General features: G+C 43.4%; 1 protein-coding gene across 2 annotated transcripts in view; it reads right to left on the bottom strand.

Annotated features, from left to right (window-relative positions):
• ptprja (protein tyrosine phosphatase receptor type Ja) overlaps positions 1-21065 on the bottom strand; it is a 192527-nt gene that overhangs the window by 72509 nt on the left and 98953 nt on the right. For both annotated transcript variants that reach the window (XM_068046060.1, XM_068046059.1), the window contains exons 16-18: positions 17157-17438; positions 4025-4297; positions 3019-3279 (exon numbers count right to left, since the gene is read on the bottom strand). In XM_068046060.1, the coding sequence (XP_067902161.1) occupies positions 3019-3279; positions 4025-4297; positions 17157-17438 (816 nt within the window). The remainder of the gene's footprint in view (positions 1-3018; positions 3280-4024; positions 4298-17156; positions 17439-21065) is intronic.

Below are 21065 nucleotides of genomic sequence, written 5' to 3'. Positions count from 1 at the left end.
CTTTCAAAAGAAAACAGTTTTAGTTTAATATGAACTGGGGGAAGGAGGAAGAAAGAAAAAATTGAAGTCCATTATATGTGATACATGCTTTCTAAGTGCCCGATGACCATGTATGTGGAAAGTGCCTCTGACTGCCAGTTTTTAAGCCTGGGGAACAGCTGGGCTCACGAAGTCAGTATGGGAGGCTGAAGTGTTCTTGGAATGCACATTACAAGAGGTGGTCAGTCTTCAAGCAGAGTGAGGTAGTGAGAAGGTGAAGTGTGTGACCATCTGTAGTACTGTAGTAGGGACACAAGACAGTGCAGGGATCTTCTGGGCTTGTAGAAATTACAAAGAGGCATTCAGTATTGAATACCTTTGACAAAAATTCAGAGGTGGCTAATGGCAAGCAAAGCCACAGCACTGAGGGTCAAGTAATTTCCAAAAAAAAAAGGAATAAATGAAATAATCGAAACACAGCACTAATAGGGGATTTCACAGTCAAAGGAATCAAGATTTGCTTCGTAGCCACAATCAAGAGAGCCAAATGGTTTGTTGCTTTACAAGGGTCAGGGCAGGGGATGTAATGGAACAGGTGCAAAATATTTTGGAGAGTGAAGGGGAACAACCAGAAATCATGGTTTGCATTGGAATTAATAACAGGAAGTAAAATTGAGGTGCTGAAGTGGCAGCCTCAGAAATTAGATATACATTAAAGTCAGTAAGGGAACAGAAAGGCAAGGGTGATAAATACACAGATGGAGAGATAGTATAGCAAGGAAGGATTCAGTTCCTTACTATATGGGGACTAGTCCAAAGACATGGGTGAAGGGTTTCATCTGAAAAGGACTGGGGATAATGTCCTCAATGCAAGAGTGTTTAGTGCTACTTGGATGGGCTTAAAATAATATGGCAGGGGGGAGAGAAAAAGCAAGATGATTGAGTCACAGGAAAGTGGATGCGAAGAGCTTTGAAACACAATTGGAGAATTACAAGCATCAATAACTATGGAAGGGTTATACCAGAGATGTGGCTTAGGTTTGGACAAGTCAGGGAAATTATTACTGGTTATCATAGATTTAGAAAAAGAGAGAATGACAGAATGGAGCCTCAATTTTAAAGTCATACATTCCATCCTTATTTTTATATCTTCCATTATAAATTTCTACATCCATATTTATAATGGACACTGCTACATAAAAACTTGTCACATATCAAAACATTCATTGGGGAGCATGTGATTTCAATGGGACAAGTTTCCATTGTATGAATGTAGTCACTTATAAATGGAAAGAACTGACAGGAAGTGGGTGCTGATGGAATATTTTCTAACATATACTTGGCAAGCTCACAACTTTGAAACAGCTGAGATAGATCTCTCTATACTGATGTGGGCCAATCAAAGCACAGGTGATGTGAATTGAGGCCAGAGAAAATGGCAAGGTGCGATCACAAGGAGAAAAATCATAAAAAAAGAGCACAGCTCTTTGCGATTACTTTGCGATTTCTTTTATGATGGAGTAACACAGAACAATGGGCTGAATTCCTAATTTCATGGAAGGCTGTTTGTTATAGATAAAAGTGATAACATTAGAAGTGCTTCCAATAAACTTCAAAAATATATTACAAAGAAAAGTTTATAAAAATCATTGACACCAAAATAAATATTGCTTCTCCTCTCATGCTCGGGGCTCCATCTTGGATCTCAGCCAGCAGAGAGAGCGCTCTAGCTTTTTGCTCCCACAAATCCAGATTATGAAGCTTGGGTCCAAAAATCTGTGATCCTTCTCTGCTAGTGTAATCATGGTGAAGTGGAAGGTTTGTTTCACTATGGTAGCATGCCTGACCATGTTAATAATTTCTTGGGGCAGGTAATTAATGTATTCAGGCACCTGAACCAGTATCAGTGTACCTGGGGCAGCCTCTTGGGTTCACTGCAAAGGTGGTCCTGCAACTGAAACAGAAATGAAGCAAAGCTACTTTCTCTATGATTTGCCCTAAACCTCCATTAAGATAAACCAATAAGCCTTTCCAAAATCCAGGTTTGCAGGACCCAAACCCAAATTTTGGTGGGCTCTACTTCTACCACAATGAAGTACTGTACACCTGCCTCTTGCAGACAGAGTGTATTGAGATTACCAGAGAGGGGACTAGCAGAAAATCCAGCAAGTAACATTTTCCCACCATGGTATCTCCATTCCAAATATCAGAGGGTGGATGCAAGAACAATGGCTTCTTCCTCCTCAGCACTTCTGTAACAGGGCTGAGATCCAATGCAAATTGGTCCCACCCCAGAAAACACCCCACTCACTTGATACCGCTTCTAATTTGTCATTAGGATTACATATCTTTGGAGCCTAGGTTGCTATGGTAGCACGTGTGGCAAAATATACATAGGATATTCCTGCATATCCCTTGGGGAACTTTACAGCTGACCCCAATCTGTTATTCTTGACATCTGAGTGGGAGTCATTACCTAGTAATCGGGCATGAGCCCTGGGTTTATCCCCTCTTTAGCTAAGAAGCACTGTGACCATTTGTAGTCCCCTTTGCCTCTCCAGCTGAGGTGAGCAAGTTCAGCAGGGACTGGGACCAAGCCCAAGATCTATGGCTCAATAACACATCAGACAGTGAGTTTACCCACTGTGTCATCTAAGAACTCAATCAATACATCTAAAAATGTCGATTTAGCTGCCTCTGGTCACAACAGTTCTATAAATATGTAATCTATTTCAATTATTTTGAAAACTGATGTTCCTATCGTTCTTCTTTCAGAGGTTCAATTGATTACAGATTTATTTCACTTGCAGGTCTTGTGACTAATGTGAACGTGGAACCTCCCTGTTTTCATGCAATGAGGTTACTGTTGGCTTGCACGTTTCATGTCCCTATAAGTAAACATTATTTGGGTGAATGTGTGCCTGTGGGTACATGTACGTGTAAGCAATTATGTAGAATTGGAAGAATTACTCGTCTTTGACTCCTGATGAAACAACAGCATAGGACAGAAAATTGACACATAGGAGCTTCAGGACTCACCCGTGCACTGGACCAAGGTGACAGAGTTTCCTTCAGTGTTATCTGCTGTCTGGGTGAAGACAGTGAATGTAAACTTATCGCCTGATGTCAAGCCACTGACAATAATAGAACTGACATCGACTGTGAGATTGGACTGTGGTTTCCCATCTATTTGCACTCTGTATTTGTATTCACTCTTGTACCCAAGTGGCTGATCCCAGGTCAGATGCATAGAGGTGGTGTTGCTACTTACAACACGGAGATTGCTGATGGGATTTGGTCCTAGAGACAAAAAAAATTAAGTTAGAGATCATCTGATATTTTTTGCTCTCCTGTTTAATTTTCCTCCCCCTCTCAGTACCAATTCCTTGATGGAAGACAACCTGCTGCACTTAGTCACCGCCAATGCGACTGTTGGCTGGACTTTTCAGATGGTCATATAATTTGCTTGTCCATTTCTCCTTTCTACCAGTGGCAAAAGCAATGTCATCGAGAACAGCATTCCAAAAGTGAGGATCACTTCTTGAGAAGTGTCAGAAACACATTAACCTGGGTCATTTTGGGTATGAAACTACAACCTGGCACCATCAGCTAGATTATTTATTATTCAGTGTATCAAGAAGGTTCATCGCACAACTCGAACTCGATTGTGCATGGTAGGTATCAAAAAGGGTATTCACTCACCAGACAGAAACTCCAGTGTAAAAGGAAGGAAATAACATTAATTACTGAAGACTCAGTCTTGAACTTCCAATTAATAATTATGGGAAGCTCCACTAATCCAAAGTCTGCAGAACAGAAGTTGAACCTGTTTATGTTCATTACAAGATATTGACATCAATGTAACATCTGCCTCTACCTAATTAGGGTGCACCATTTCAATGACTTGTTCCCACTAATCAATTAAATTCAGTTGATGAAATCTATTGAAAGAGGGAGAACAAACTGAAGAGAAAATTTTCCAGTCATATAAATAGATAAAAAAAGTTCCAGTTTTCTATGAAGGACAACAGTACAGAATACTTACGTGTGTAGAGAGATTTTGTCACTGAGCTGCTGTTCAAATTCTGAGGGATAGTGGTAATAACAGTGATGGTGTAATTGGATCCAGAGTCGAGGTCGAAAATAGTAGATTTGTTATCTTCTACAACTTTAGTTATTACATTTGTTGTTTGTGCCACCTGGTAGGCAACACTAAAGTTGTATCCTCCAATATCCATATTTTCAGGCCTTCCCCAGCGAAACTCAATGGTGGAATTAGTGACGTCAGTCACCACTATGGATCCTGGTGGTGAAGGAACTGTGAGAGAGACAAAGTTACATCATGAAATATTTTGCATCAGAAAAACATTCAATTCACAGTTTCAGAAGCTGCAATGGTCTTGCAACACCCCAAACATGGTTATCAAATGGGCAGTGTTGATTGTCATATGTCCCATGATGCAATAACATTTGCACATCTGTGGTCACAAATCCCCAAAATGTTTCATTTTAGAATCTTTAAAAAAAAAGTACATGTGCACATGGCACTTTTACACTGTAGACTCTCATCATCAACTACAACGGAAACCTGTCACATTGGCAAACCTGGTGGTGTAGGTTATTGATGTGCAACATTAACTCCATTTCTCTCTCCACAGATGCTGCCAGACCTGCTGAGTATTTCCAGAATTTTCTGTTTTTCTTTCAGATTTTCAGCATCTGCAGTATTTTGCTTTTATATTTGTGTTTAATTCACTGCCTCTTCTCCTCCAGGAATGCCAACCTTGAAGAAGTTCTGCTCTTCTCTCATATAGGATTTCCATTTGTCTCTTTTACCTTGTTCGCCTTCTTGTTTTTGATCAGGTATCAATGAAAACTCATCTTCACAACATATCTCCTTCCCCAGCAACTGCCTCTGGCTCTGACTTATTCCATGTGGATACCAATTAAAATTCTACCCTTCATGTTTTGGATCCACCCACTATTACAGATATCTTCGAGACATTTAACATTTCTCGAATTGCTGTTCCTGCATCATCCCCATATTCCTTGATATCTAGAAATCTATCAATCTCTGTCTTGAACATACTCAATGAACGAGCCTCCACAGCCCTCTGGGGTACAGAATCCTAAGATTCACCACCTTCTGAAGAAATTTCTCCTCATCTCAGTCCTGAATGGCCTACCTCTTATTCTGAGACTGTGTCCCCGGTTCTAGATTGTCCAGCCAGGGAAACATCCTTCCTGCATCAATCCTGTCAAGCCCTGTAAGAATTTTGTATGCTTCAATGTGATCACCTCTCATTCTTTGAAACTCTGGAGAATTCAGGTTCAGTTTCCTCAATCTCTCCCCATAGGACAATCCTGTCATCCTAGGAATTAGTCTAGTGAACCTTTGTTGCACTCCCTCTATGTAAGTAACATTAGGTAAGGAGACCAAAACTGTACACAACACACCAGATGCGGTCTCACCAAGACTCTATATAATTGCAGCAAGACTTCTTTACTCCTGTACTCAAATCCTCTTGCAATAAAGGCCAACATACCATTTGCCTTCCTAATTGCATGTTGCACCTGCATGGTATCTTTCCGTGACTTACCAGCAAGGACACCCAGGTCCCTTTGGACATCAACACTTCCCAATCTCTCACCATTTAGGAATGACTGCATTTATATTTTTCCCAGCAAAGCAGATAATTTCACACTTATTTACATTATATCCCATCTGCCATGTTCTTGCCCACTCACTTAGCCTATCTAAATCCCCTTGAAGCCTCTTTGCATCCTCTCATAACTCACATTCCCACCTAGTTTTGTGTCATCAGCAAAATTGGAAATATTACATTTGGTCCCCATATCCAAATTATTGATCTAGATTGTGATTAGCTGGGGCCCAAGTAGTGATCCTTGCGGTACCCCACTAGTCACTGCCTGCCAACCTGAAAATGACCCATTTATTCCCATACTCCATTTTCTATCCATTAACCAATTCTCAATGCATGCCAGCATATTACCCCTAAACCCATGTGCCCTAATTTTGTTTACTAACCCCATGTGGGACCTTATCGAAAGCCTTCTGAAAATCCAAATACACCACATTCACTGGTCTCCCTTATCTATTCTGCTAGTTACATCCTCAAGAAACTCCAACAGGTTTGTCAAACATGATTTCCCTTTCATAAATCCATGTTGACTCTGCTCAATCCTACCTTTTTTTTTAATAAAGTGTCCAGTTATCACATCCTTTGCAACAGATTCTAGAATTTTCCCTACTACTGATTTCAGGCCAACAGGTCTGTAGTTCCCAATTTTCTCTCTCCTTCCTTTCTTAAATACTGGGGTTATATCTGCTACCATCCCATCTTCAGGAACCACTCTAGAATCTACGTGGGTCCTAGCTACACCTGCCTTTTTGTGGGATATGTGGAACATTTCTTGTTCCTGTCCTACTCAGGATCCCTCCCGCAACTTTTTCCGAAACCTTGATGACTGTATTGGTGCAATTTCCTGCTCTCAACCCGATCTGGAAAATTTAATTGACTTTGCTTCCACCCTTTTCACCTTCACATGGTCCATCTCTGACCCTTCCCTTCCTCTATGTCTCTGCCTCCATTTCTGGGGACAGACTATCAACAAATATTCATTATAAGCCCACTGACTCCCGCAGCTACCTTGACTACACTTCCTCACAACCTGCCTCCAGTAAGGACTCCAATTCCATTCTTCCAGTTTCTCCATCGCATCTGTTCTGATGATGCAACCATCCACACTAGCGCTTCTGATATGTCTTCCTTTTTCCTCAACCAAGGATTCCCCCACCACCCCACTATGGTTAACAGAACCCTTGACCATGTCTGACCCATTTCCCACACTTCTGATCTTACCCCTTCCCCTCCCTCCCAGAACCCCGAACACATTCCCCTTGTCCTCACCTTCCATCCCCCCAGCCTCTGTATTCAATGGATAATCCTTCCCCATTTCCACCAACCTCAGCATGATGCCACCACTAAATACAACTTCCCCTCCCAGCATTGCGACATGATCATTCGCTCCTCTATCATGCCCAACACACCCTTCTTTCCCATGGCACCTTTTCATGCAAGTGCAGGAAATGCAGCACCTGCCCTTTTACCTCCTCTCTTCTCACCGTCCAAGGCCCAAAACACTCCTTCCAGGTGAAGCAACAATTTTTGTGTACTTCAGTCTATTTAGTATACTGTATTTGCTGCTCATAACGTGGTTTGCTCAACATCGGGGAGACCAAATGCAGATTGGGTGACTGCTTTGCAGAACACCTCCATTCAGTCTGTAAGCATGACCCCCGGCTTCCAGTAGTCTGTCATTTTAATTCTCCACCTTGCTCTTACACCAATATCTCTGTTCGTAGCCTTCTGCACTATTCCAATGAAGCTCAATGCAAACTCGAAAACAAACCTCTCATCTTTCGATTAGGCGCTTTACAGCTTTCTGGACTCAACACTGAGTTCAACAATTTCAGACCGTAATCTCTGCCCCCATTTTGTTTCCTTTGCATGTTTCAGTCTTAATCTCGTTTTGCTTAAAGAAGGCAGCTGTTCATTATTCCGCCATTTACGCCTCCACTGGACGCATCTTTTGTCTATTTAGTTGGCTCTGCCCCAACAACTCTTTTGTCACTTAATGTCTCCCGCCCCATCACAGACCTCCCCTTTTGTTCTTTTTCCATTCTCCCCCATTTGACCTACTTAAAATCTATTTTATTTCTAACTTTTCCCAGTTCTGATGAAGGGTTTGCGACCTGAACCATTAACTCCGTTTGTCTCTTCACAAATGCTGAGTATTTCCAGTATTTTCTATTTTTATTTCAGATTTCCAATATCTTCAGTATTTTGCTTCTGCACTAGTGTAGTAATTAGTCTGTCAGAAGAAGTTTCTCCAGGAGTGGATCCTGCTTGAATGCCTCCTGAGCCAGTGACAGGCTTTGAAGACTTTTTTTTAATTGGCCTTCGAGTTCCTATCTTCTGTTACTCTTGGTGCAGCACTTTAACTAGTTGCTGAGCAACTGGATTGTTTCTGCCAAAATCATTTTCCAAAGGACTTTTCACGGCAGTGGCGGTGACTTTCACTCCATCACTGTGGGCTGGATTCAAAGCACTGTAAGGACAGTGTTTGACCTATTAAATCACCAAAATAGCAGAACACACACAGGCACTGGAACTTTAAAATAAAACAGAAGTTGCTGGAACCTATCATCGATTGTCATAAAAATCCATCTGGTTCACGAACGTCTTTTGGGGAAGGAAATCTGCCGTCCTTATCTGGTCGGTCTGGCTTACATGTGACTCCAATGTGGTTGACTCTTAACTGCCCTCTGAAATGGCTGAGCAAGACACTCAGTTTCTCAAGGGCAATTAGGGACGGGCAACAATGCTGGCCTGGCCAGTAATGCTCACATCCCATGGAAGAATAAAAAAAGTCGGCCAGTGAGCATCTGTAAACGGACAAGAAAGGTTAACATTTTGGGTGCAACCCAATACTGAAAAATAAAGGAACTCTCTTGTAGAGAGGAGGTTGCGGGGGTGGGAATGGGGGCGTGTGTGGGGGGCGGGGGAGTTGCTGGGATAAGGGAGAATAGATACTCCAAGCATCAAGAAGAGGTCCATGGGCTAAATTGCCTACAAACTGTTTAACAGAAAAACAAGAACCTGTTAATTTGCATAAAAGATCAACGAAAAGATATTAGAAGAATAAAAGAATATGCAAAAGTATGGAAAGTGTGAGAAGATAAGGGGCCTGAAAGAAAAATAGCAAAAAGCTGGATAGACATTACTGGCAGATGATCACAGCTATAACCATCAACCTGGCTCCCCACCTCCTTCTGGAATGTGTCTTTGCAAAGAAGGTGTGGAAAGAGATGCAGTGGCTTTTGTCGAGGTTCATCCCAAGCAGCTCTGTAACACAGGAGTCTGTGGTCTATGGGCTGTTCCCAGGGACGAAAACAGAGATAAACATCAACTGCTGCCGGAGGACCATCAATTCGGTGAAAGACGCTCTTTGATCAGCCTGAAACCTGCTGGTCTTCCAGTGCAAAGAGTTGTCCACGACCAAGTGTTGCAGACTGGCACATTCCAAGGTCCAAGACTACGTGCTGAGGGACGCACTAAAGCTTGGGACAGCCGCTGCAAAGGCTCAAATGGGGAAAGACCACTGTGTAAGGTCCTCCCACCATAGTGAACCGAGGGGCCGGACCCATGGGAAACCTCTTGGGCTGTCTACACCAAATATGGGTTTGCTGTAAAATTTATATTGCATGCAAAATGGAATGGAAGGGTTGTGAGGCAACTCACTCTTGTATTGAAGAAAACTGATTTCCATTGCACATTCTGGAATGTCAACTTGGTGCTGTTTTGAACTGTTTTGTAATGTATTTTTTTTTTTAAAAAACAGATCTTTATGAATAAAGTATATTTTTGGAAAACAAAACTTGGCTCCCCAGCCTCCAAATGACGAGGGCCCTAGGGCCAAAACTTGGCTTATCCTGGTTTTCGGGTGCAGGGACCAAAAGCCACCACTTGCCTGTGCTAGTTCCGCTGGAGATGGCCAGCATATAAATTTCATGCTGGTACCTCATTACCATGATTGTAGTGTGGGGCAGAGTGTTTACTGTATTGCTGGCTGGTTGACTGCAAAATTGAGGGGCCTAACAGTGTGTGAGATTAGCATGTGCTCCAGTTAGTTTCCAGCTCTTAAAGACAGACTGTCCCTCTTAAAGGGAAGCAGAACTACTAAACTGAAGGCTGACAGCAATGATTTTGGCACACTGAATGTCAAGAAAAATGGCACCTAGGTAAGGTAGAGAGCTCCAACATTTAGTGGCACTAGTGATCCAGGTGGAGTCCAGAAGAGAGGCCATGTTTCCACAGGTCCCAGGAGCCCTCGCATAGTAGCCTCTGAAGGGAGTGGGAGCACGTGGCCAGGGAGATGAATGCCTGGAGTCTGGCTCTGAGGACTTGGCAGCTGTGCTGCAAGAAGTTTAATGACCTCACTTGATCTCACAATGCCAGCCCCCAGCTCAGACACTGGCACTGCGCGTACATTAAACACATATTTTGTGTGACAATTATTTTGTGCAAGACAGGTGCTAAGGCACTGCACAAGGGCGAACGACTCATTTTTGCTTATGTAATTGGTTGTGCTGATGAATAAAGATGTCATGTGAAGATTTTTGTCGATGGATTTTATTGTTGGATGGCAGCCAAGGGGATGCTGTGATGGGTGTCTCAGATGGATGTAACAGTGAGGAATGGTGGGGTCGTGTTGTCTGGAAAAGTAACAAAAATCAAATCGGAGCCTGGTAATCTGCTCTCTCACAGTATGTCTTGTTAAAAGGGGTCTAGGATGCCTCTTCCTTCTGCTCGTCCTTCCTCTATGCAGAGCATTTCCACTTTACATCCTCTGATCCATTTCCTGATCATGTTGCAAACCAAGAGGCACTCCAACCATAGCCTTCATACCTGGATCAGGTACTCCTCTGACCTCCCTGACTATAAGCACGAGCTCTCAAAACCCAAATCCAAAACCACTTCATAGTGCTTCCACAAACTCCAGCTTAAGCAAAAAGAATTCCAAAAAAAACCCTACGTGATAATCAGGTGCCTGTCCCTTTAAATAACATGAGTTGAGGGCCAATCTTGCAGTTCAGTGCTTGCTCTTTGTCAAGTGACATGCATTTTCGTTGTCTGGACATTGCCTGGCCCAAATTAGACATTCTGGTGTCACAGCTACTGGTAGGCTGTAAGACATTGTCAGGATGGCATTCCTTCTGAGGCTTCTGGCACACACCTGGGATGCCTGCATGGGGCCCTTCTCATGGGCTACAGTGGAAGAAGCTGGCAGTGCAGTGTGGCCCAGTATAAGGGTGCTAGGCTTCCATAGTGTTCTGGAGGCAGCGATACAGAAATGAAATTGATGCCTCCACTGTACTAGCTCAGCTCAAAAGTGAAGGAGGAATATGACTAAAGTTTGAAGTGTCATAAGAGATTTTTTTTTAAAAAGAGGGTGGTGCTCCTTTAAGACTAAGAAAAAAAACGAGCTTTTGTGAACAGAGACTGAATGTTGACTTGGTATTTGAAGTGCAGGCTGCAAAACCCATATTCAAGCAATAGAAAGATTTATGATTGTCTTGTGACTTCACTTTTGAAAGCTTTCAGTTTCAGTTCTGCAGAATGAAAGAGATCAAGGAGCTGTGAGCAGCTAAAAGCCAGTTGCTGTTGCAGACCTGTGTTTGCAGACCAGAAAAAGAACTCTCCCTGGAAGGAATGCTTGTTTCTCTTGTAAAAATGGAATTTTACATTTGAGTTGGGGCTGTGCTTTTAGATCAGAGATACAGCACTGAAACAGGCCCTTCGGCCCACCGAGTCTGTGCCGAACATCAACCACCCATTTATACTAATCCTACACTAATCCCATATTCCTACCAAATATCCCCACCTGTCCCTATATTTCCCTACCACCTACCTGTACTAGTGACAATTTATAAAGGCCAATTTACCTATCAACCTGCAAGTCTTTTGGCTTGTGGGAGGAAACCGGAGCACCCGGAGAAAACCCATGCAGACACAGGGAGAACTTGCAAACTGCACATAGGCAGTACCCGGAATCGAACCCGGGTCCCTGGAGCTGTGAGGCTGTGGTGCTAACCACTGCACCACTATGCCGCCTGTGCTCTGCCTGGAGAGAGGAAAAGACCCAGAGAAAGAAGAGTTGCTCCTCTCGGTGGAGAAAAGTTCCTTTGCTGAGAGGAACCCTGCATTGCTGAAGGTAGCAAAATTCCTATTGTCTCCAGTCTCTGGAAAATCTCTGCTTCCAGAATGAATCCTGTTGCCTTTTGTGTATTTGGAAGTTCCTGAAATCTCAAGAAAGTTTTTACTGTTAGACTGCTACTTTAAAATTTCAGATCTGTTGCTACACCTTAAATTGAGAGATCTGTGTGACACCTGCTGCAGCAGAAATGCCCTGAATGCCTGCCCATCACAAACTGTTCATCAATCTCACATAGAGAGACATTGAGTAGCATCTGACTATTCGATTCTGGAACACCTCACTGTTCCGGAAATATCCTACTAGACGTTACCCAGTTATTTTATTATTCCTAAGCAACAGTTCTAATTTCAAACATCATTTTAAAACCAGTTAACCATTGTTTTTTGAATGTGTGTGTATGAAGGTTAGGAAAATTAAGGAATTAAATCTTTTCATTCCTATTGATTTATCTCATTATTGTTTAAAGACTTAGTTTATTAATAAACAGTTAATTTTTCTGCTGTTTAAAGAAACCTGGTTTGGTGTGTTTTATTCTGAGAGTTAAATAAAGTGTTTGATTTGGCTAATTTCTGGTAGGTGGGAAACTTTACTAATATGCTGTGACCTATGGAGTAGTGGGACTGAATTAACAGTGCATTACTCCCGCCTCGGTCGTAACACAAGTTGCTTAAGTTATTCTTCAGATCACAGAGCGCCCAGGGTGAGATACTATTCCTATAGCTTGCATTGAACTGCATTGTAACAGCTTAGGGGGTGAAAAGAAAATGGAAAGATCACAATGAGAAAAGGAGGAGGAGTTAATATGGTGAACTACATGGAGCTCAGGGCCATACTTGTGAATCTTGTCTGGCTAAACAGTCACCTAATCTGAATCTAGTCCCAGTGTGAAAGGAGGATGCATCATGCGCAGGAAATACAATATACTAGATTGCACATTGAGTGCAGGCAAATTGCTGTTTCACACAAATAAGTGTTTAGGAACTTGGACAGTAGAGTAGACAGAGGGCGCAATTCTAGATTTAGTCTTTGGTAATGAAGCTGGGCAAGTGGATGAAGTAAAAGAGGATGACTATTTTGGAGACAGTGACCATAATAGTTTGTTTTAACATATTCATGGAAAAGGACAAAGATAAAACAGGAGTAAAGGTTCTAAACTGAGGAAGGCAAATTTTACCAAGCTGAGAGGTGACCTGGCAAAAGTGGACTGGATATAGCTACTTGAAGGAAAACCAGTGGCAAACCAGTGGGAGGCATTCAAAAGCGAGATTCTACAGGCACAGTGCAGGCATATCCCCACAAAGATAAAGGGTGGTACTGCCAAATCTAGAGCCCCGTGGTTATCTAGAAGCTTGCAGGGTAAGTTAAAGCAGAAAAAGAAAGCTGATAACGATCACAAAAATCTTAATACTTTAGAAAACCTACAGGAGTATAGAAAGTGCAGGGGTGATGTAAAAAAGGAAATTAGAAAAGCAAAGAGAGGACAGGAAAAATTATTGGCAGGTATAATCAAGGAAAATACAAAGATGTTTTATCTGTACATTAAGAGCATGTGGTAAACTAAGGAAAGGGTAAGGCCCATCAGAGATGCACAAGGGAACTTATGCACGGATGCAGAAGATATGGGCAGGGTTCTGAATGAGTTTTTTGTCTCTGTCTTCACAAAGGAGAGGGTTGATGCAGACAGTGTAGTTAAAGAGGAGGAGTGTGAAATATTAGATACGACAAGCATAATGAGGCAGGAAGTACTAGAGAGTCTCGCATCCTTGAAAGTGGATAAATTGCCAGGGCTGGATGGATTGCATCCCAGGTTGTTAAAGGAAGCCAGGGAGGAAATAGCACCGAGGATCATCTTCAAATCCTCACTAGGTACAGGCGAGGTACCAGACATTTGGAGGTCTGTGAGCATTGTACCGTTGTTTAAAAAAGGTGTGAGGGATAGGCCAAATAATTATAAGCTGGTCAGTCTGACCTCGGTGGTGGGTAACTCGTTATAATCAATTCTGAGGGACATGATAAACTGCCACTTAGAAAGGTATGGATTAATCAGGGACAGTCAGCATGGATTTGTTAAGGGAAGGTCATGTATTCCTAACTTAATTGAGTTTTTTGAGGAAGTAACAAGAAGTATTGATGAGCGTTGTGCAGTGGATGTGGTCTGCATGGATTTTTAGTAAGGCATTTGACAAGGTCCCGCATGGCAGACTGCTCAGTAAAATGAAAGCCCATGGGATACAGGGGAATGTGGCAGTTTGGAACCAGAATTGGCTCAGAGACAGGAAACCAAGGGTAGTTGGCGATGGATGCTGTTGTGAATGGAAAGCTGTTTGCAGTGGCGCTCCACAGGGCTCAGTGTTGGAGGCATGATTGGAAAGTTTGCTGATGACACAAAAATTGGCCGTGTAGTTGATAGTGAAGAGGATAGCCATAGACTCCAGACTGATATCAATGGTTTGGTTGAGTGGGCGGGAAAGTGGCAAATGGAATTCAATCCAGAGAAGTGTGAGGAAATGCATTTGGGGAGGGCAAATAAAGCGAGGGAATACACAGTCAACGAGAGGATATTGAGAGGGGTAGACGAAGTGAGCGACCTTGGAGTGCATGTCCACAGGTCCCTGATGGTGGCAGGACAGGTAGATAGAATGGTTGAAGAAGGCATATGGAATGCTTTCCTTTATTGGCTGAGGTATAGAATACAAAAGCAGGGATGTAATGCTGGAACTGTATAAAATGCAGGTTGGGCCACAGCTGGAGTATTGCGTAGAGTCTGGTCACATTACAGAAAGGACATAATTGCTCTGAAGAGAGTACAGAGGAGATTTACAAGAATGTTACCAGGGCTTGAAAGCTGCAGCTGTGAGGAAAGATTGAATAGGCTAGGGTTGTTTTCCTTAGAATAGAGGAGGCTGAAGGGTGACTTAATTGAGGTGTACAAAATTATGAGGGGCCTGGATAGAGTAGACAGGAAGGACCTATTTCCCCTAGCGGAGAGGTCAATTACCGGGGGCACAGATTTAAGGTGATTGGTAGAAGGATTAGAGGGGACATGAGGAAACACTTTTCCACACAGAGGGTGGTGGGTGTCTGGAATTCACTGCCAGGTACGCTGGTGGAGGCAGAAACCCTCATTTCTTTTAAAAGGTACCTGGGCATGCACCTGAAGTGCTGTAACCTGCACAGCGATGGACCAAGTGCTGGAAGGTGGGATTAGATTGGGCGGCTAGTTTGTTCGGACATGACGGGCTGAATGGCCTCCTCTGTACCATAATTTCTCTGCGGTTCTATAGTAACAAAATGTAAATGGACAGATGTTTATCTGCTACTGTTGCACAACAAAGAGCCAAGGGTGGGACAGTTGGAGGAAGCAGCACCAGCACAGTTAATATTACAGAGGAAGAAATCTGGGGGTCTTAGTAGGATTGGAAGAGGAAATGTTTCACATATCCTATAAAAAGAGAGGCAACTCTGAGACCCATACATGCTACCTTAGAACAAAGAACAAAGAACAGTACAGCACAGGAACAGGCCATTCGGCCCTCCAAGCCTGCGCCGATCTTGATGCCTGCCTAAACTTACACCTTCTGCACTTCCGGGGCCCATATCCCTCTATTCCCATCCTATTCATGTATTTGTCAAGATGTCTCTTAAACGTCGCTATCATATCTGCTTCCACCACCTCCCCTGGCAGCAAGTTCCAGGCACTCACCACCCTCTGTATAAAAAAACTTGCCTCGCACATCCCCTCTAAACTTTGCCCCTTGCACCTTAAACCTATGTCCCCTAGTAACTGACTCTTCCACCCTGGGAAAAAGCTTCTGACTATCCACTCTGTCCATGCCGCTCATAACTTTGTAAACCTCTATCATGTCGCCCCTCCACCTCCGTCGTTCCAGTGAAAACAATCAGAGTTTTTCCAACCTCTCCTCATAGCTAATGCCCTCCAGACCAGGCAACATCCTGGTAAACCTCCTCTGTACCCTCTCCAAAGCCTCCACGTCCTTCGGGTAGTGTGGCGACCAGAATTGCACGCAATATTCTAAGTGTGGCCTAACTAAAGTTCTGCACAGCTACAACATGACTTGCCAATTTTTATACTCTATGCCCCGACCGATGAAGGCAACCATGCTGTACGCCTTCTTGACTACCTTATCCACCTGCGTTGTCACTTTCAGTGACCTGTGGACCTGTACACCCAGATCTCTCTGCCTGTCAATACTCCTAAGGGTTCTGCCATTTACTGTATACCTCCCACCTGCATTAGACCTTCCAAAATGCATTACCTCACATTTGTCCGGATTAAACTCCATCTGCCATTTCTCCGCCCAAGTCTCCAACCGATCTATATCCTGCTGGATCCTCTGACAATCCTCATCATTATCCGCAACTCCACCAACCTTTGTGTCGTCCACAAACTTACTAATCAGACCAGCTACATTTTCCTCCAAATCATTTATATATACTACAAACAGCAAAGGTCCCAGCACTGATCGCTGTGGAACACCACTAGTCACATCCCTCCATTCAGAAAAACACCCATCCACTGATACCCTCTGTCTTCTATGACCGAGCCAGTTCTGTATCCATCTTGCCAGCTCACCTCTGATCCCGTGTGACTTCACCTTTTGTACCAGTCTGCCATGCGGGACCTTGTCAAAGGCTTTACTAAAGTCCATATAGATAACATCCACTGCCCTTCCTTCATCAATCATCTTCGTCACTTCCTCAAAAAACTCAAAATTAGTAAGACACAACCTCTCCTTCACAAAACCATGCTGTCTCTAACTAATAAGTTCGTTTGTTTTCAAATGGGAGTAAATCCTGTCCCGAAGAATCCTCTCTAATAATTTCCCTACCACTGACGTAAGGCTCACCGGTCTATAATTTCCTGGATTATCCTTGCCACCCTTCTTAAACAAAAGGAACAACATTGGCTATTCTCCAGTCCTCTGGGACCTCACCTGTAGCCAATGAGGATGCAAAGATTTCTGTCAAGGCCCCAGCAATTTCTTCCCTTGCCTCCCTCAGTATTCTAGGGTAGATCCCATCAGGCCCTGGGGATTTATCTACCTTAATGCTTCGCAACACCTTATTTTCTAAGTATAATTAGAAGAGAAGTACTGCAGGAATCAAATGTTCAGCCAAATGGAAGGGAGCAGTTGGGTCACTGTTTAAGAAAGCAGAGGTTCTGGTGGTGACGACTGAGACTGGAGAATCTAATTTTGTCAAAGGGACAGAGGGATTGAGAAAAATTGTGGATGTAGCTGAGTAAAGACTGGATAATGTGAAAAAGAAATTAGTTCAGTGCCACAGTCCAGTTATAGTTTGATTCCTTATAAATTTGGAAAGAAAAGAGCAATTATAATATACTCTGCACTTACTTGTGGCTTTGCTTATAGAATCTGAAGTTATGTGATGGGGCCCACTTATTGTTGTCACAGTTACACTGTACAATCTTCCGGGGCGCAGGCTGTGGAAGGCTGTGTTATTTGATGATGATGATACAGTGGTGCTGTTCTTATATGCTGTTGGGTTTAGAGAATCTTCAATGTCAATGGTGAAGCTCTCAACACCTCCTGGTGGACGGATCCATGAAATGGTCAATGAATCAGTTGTGCCCTGATTGCTGAGAGACATGTTTTCCAATGGTATTTTCACAGGTTCTATTTAGAAATAAAACAATATTAGCGCATGACAGTGGAACATGCCATCATAATGTCACTAGTATGCTGCCTCCATCTCAGCAATAACACCATCATTAGGTTCTCAGTATAGAAGTGAGAGAGCTGATTTTGATGCATTCACCCCCTCCTACCATGTAGGCTCAAGCTCACCATTTTCACTATCCTCCTGGCTGGGCGCTGTGAACATATCATTTGTTGTGTCGGAACATTTTCTACCCTACATCTTCTAGATTATTTTGGCGTCCATAGGAAAAACCCAACTCTTCATACCTTTGAGATCTAAGTAAGCTCCCATGAACATTGCCCAGGTTAACAGAAATAAAACATTTGGAGATTTTCAACTTCTGTATTTCATGGTGCATACCAGAAAATTGCACGTCCTGAGCCAATGATTCTTTCACCCATTCATTTAAGAACCAGTGATGTGTAACTTCACAGTGTGTTTTTCTGGGATGAATCAGGAATGCAGAAAAGGAAAATTTATCCTCCAAGTCTGTTGATTACTTTTAGCTACTGAACTTAATCTATACCTTTACAGGATCTCCCATCAGTGAATAGATCATTAAACCATCAGACCTCATTTTAAGTTTTAAACTATTTAAAAATTTCATTTAACAAAAGGGGGGAAAAAAATCAAGAAACACACATACAACATAATTAGATATTTATGGCAGAAATCCATATACCCGATTTGAGTGGAAGACCAATAAAAGAATTACAGTTCTAAATACTACGTTAACCTTTTGTAAATAGCTTTTAAATTATATCCTGTTAAGTTTCTCAACACTGCGAAGCCAATATTAATCCTAACTTCTTCCTCTAAGAAGTTCTCAAAAATACTCTCCTCAGAATTTCAAATTGACTCTCAGATCTGAACAGAAAAGCCCTTTTTATATCCTGGAAGAGTGTTACTGGGATGTTCGAGCATATAAATATCTGAACACTCAAATTTTAAAAAGGAACTGTTGGTCACATATAAACTGAAATAATCACACAGCATTAAGTTTGAATTATTCCTCTCTGAAGCTTGCAATGGATAAAACTTGTAAGCCTGCATTGAGATAAGGTTGGTACTGGATCTGAGTAGCCACTGTTTTATTCTTCAAGCTGCTTGTGTATGATGACTATCTTTAAAAGGAGCTGCCACCAAACCAAAACCTGGACAAAAACACTTAGGCCAGAATTTTACAAGGAGGCGGAGACACCAGCCACCAGCTTAAAAGTTGGGGTTCAGCCTGCCTCCGCCAGGACTGGAAGTCACACAGTGATTTTGTGTGGTCCAGGGCCTTAAATTGGCCTCGGATGGGACTTCTGTCCCTCTGAGGCAGGAAGTCCTGCCTCCAAGAGCTGTCAGCCAATCAGTGGGCCAGCAGCACCACTGGGCATGTTGGCCACTGTTGGGACTGCAGCCAGTGAGAGGAGCAGTATGGATGCCGACCCCGAATAAGGCAAGCAGGGTTTTGCGCATTTCCGGGGACAATTGGCTGGGCACTGGCAAGGGGTTTGGGGGTCAATCAGGAGGGTGGGGGGGCCATGATCTAACGGGGGCGGGTTGTGCTGCTTTGTGGGGGGTGGTGGTGGGTCTTTGTGGGGCACAGGGTGCCCGATCAGGATGGTCCACCCCCACCTCCCCGGGCCCGCAAAGGGGCTGCCTAGCATTACTGGTTGGCCTTCTCAGCTGTCAAAGTGCCCAGCTGCTGCTGTTAAAATATCAGTGGCAGCAGGAGGCCCTTAAGTGGCAATTAATTGGCCACTTAAGGGCCTCAATTGGCCTGGGGCAGGTGGGTCATTTGCCAACTCCCCCACTGTTGATAAAATGGCAGCAGGGGTGGGTAGGTGATGCAAACAGTACTCCCTGCCTCCCACTTTATTTTACTGCCACCGCCCCCCCACCCCCCCAACCGTCTCCAGTCCGCTCCTGGGAGGGGCGTAGAATTCCAGCCTTAATTTTTGTCACGCCTCTCTCAATTCATCTATTGGAGTGTTTGAGATCCCTTTGTTTGCTATTCAATTGAATATTAAATGAATAGGCTCGATAATGTTCCTATACTTCAGCAAATCTTTTAAATGAAAAGAATTTTGTCATAGTTTTTGTAGGGCTTATTTATGCACGCAAAATGAAGGATATTAGCACTCGCGAATAGAATTTTCTCTCATTTAGCTACCCAGGACCGGATTTTCAAATTGGGGTCAGGAAACCGACACCTGGGTGAATTTCAAGTCCTGACCCTGTACCCCAGCAGCGTCACTCTCGCAGTGCTCTTTTTAAAAAGTAAATGTCGGGGGCTGCTGCTGCCTTGCCAAAGAGAGCAGGCAGCTCGTTACAGGGCCAGCAGCATCGATGAGGATGAAAGGGGTTATGCAGGAACAATGAAGGTCCATCACTAACACCAGTGCAAGAGGGTCCATTCATAACTGCTTTCAGACAAAGACAAATAAATTTTATTTGGCCCTGTGGCAAACCCGACAGCTGTGTGTTAACGTGCACAAGACTGTTCGGGTACACTGAAATAAAGTTTAAAAATTCCATTCTGCACCGGACAAGCCCCTTAACAATTTTGCTGCTGTTGATCTCTGGGGTCTGGGCAAGCAGACACAGAACATGGAACATTTGAGGTAAGGTAAGCACAGTCTCAGTTCTCCAATTCACTCAGTCTGTTCAAAGATTTTTTTTCCACAATTGTAAGGGAAGGGGTTCCAATTATATTCATTCATTTTTAACAAAAAAGATTCATCTCTAAATGTTAACCACTGTGGCTGGATGCATTCCTGAGACATTTTCTCTCCCTATTTCAGGCCTCTGCAGGTGACTACAGATGATCTGTTTTCAGATTCCAAGTCCTGATTGATGCTTGGGTTGCTCAACAGCAGCATGAATGACTGTCTCAACCATTTTCCCTTCTTCCGCCTTTCCCTTTGGGTATTTTGCAAAGTGACTGACCATCATCAAATACTTCCATATGTGCCTGACTTGATATGTAAACTTGCAGCTCTCTGTTGTACCACCATTGGGAGCTCCCATGTACTTCACTCCATTTTGATCCCAAGGATTTTCCATTTTGGGTCATGACCCCGATGTTGGGGTCAAATGTGGATCCCAATTCTGCACCGTGTCAGGTGCAGTCACCAGACATCAATTTTGCCTGGATTGGTCAATTAATAGCCAGAGGGTACGTTCATCATTTAATTGAGGATAGTGGGCAGGCTCTTGAAGCTGGAGGGTCAATAGGAGGTCCTCCAGTACAGAAAGAGCTGCAGCATGCCACCGCAGGTAAGGGAGTGCCTCAACGTCTTCCTGGAACGCTGATCCCCTGTCTGCCTCCCGTGAGAGCCAGGCAGCTGCCATGCTCCCGATGCTGTGGGAAAATTCCAGTCAGCCTCTGAACAATGGCCTTAATTGGCCTTTTAATTACCTCAATTGGTTATCCACAGCTTGTGGGCAGATAGCCTTTTCACCCCCAATCTGGCCTTCCAGAAAATGGTTCAGGGGTGGGAGGGTGCCCGCAAACTAGCATGTTGGTGGGAAATTATGTGCCCGCCTCTGTTGCCATTCCCATATCAGGTGAAAATCCTGCCCTAAAAGTCTTTTAAAGTGAGGCATAAAGA

This window comes from Heterodontus francisci, chromosome 14 (assembly GCF_036365525.1).
Source record: "Heterodontus francisci isolate sHetFra1 chromosome 14, sHetFra1.hap1, whole genome shotgun sequence".
In the NCBI taxonomy this organism is placed as follows: domain Eukaryota; kingdom Metazoa; phylum Chordata; class Chondrichthyes; order Heterodontiformes; family Heterodontidae; genus Heterodontus; species Heterodontus francisci.
The sequence above is the reverse complement of the archived record's forward strand: the minus strand, read 5'-3'. Positions and strand labels throughout refer to the sequence as shown.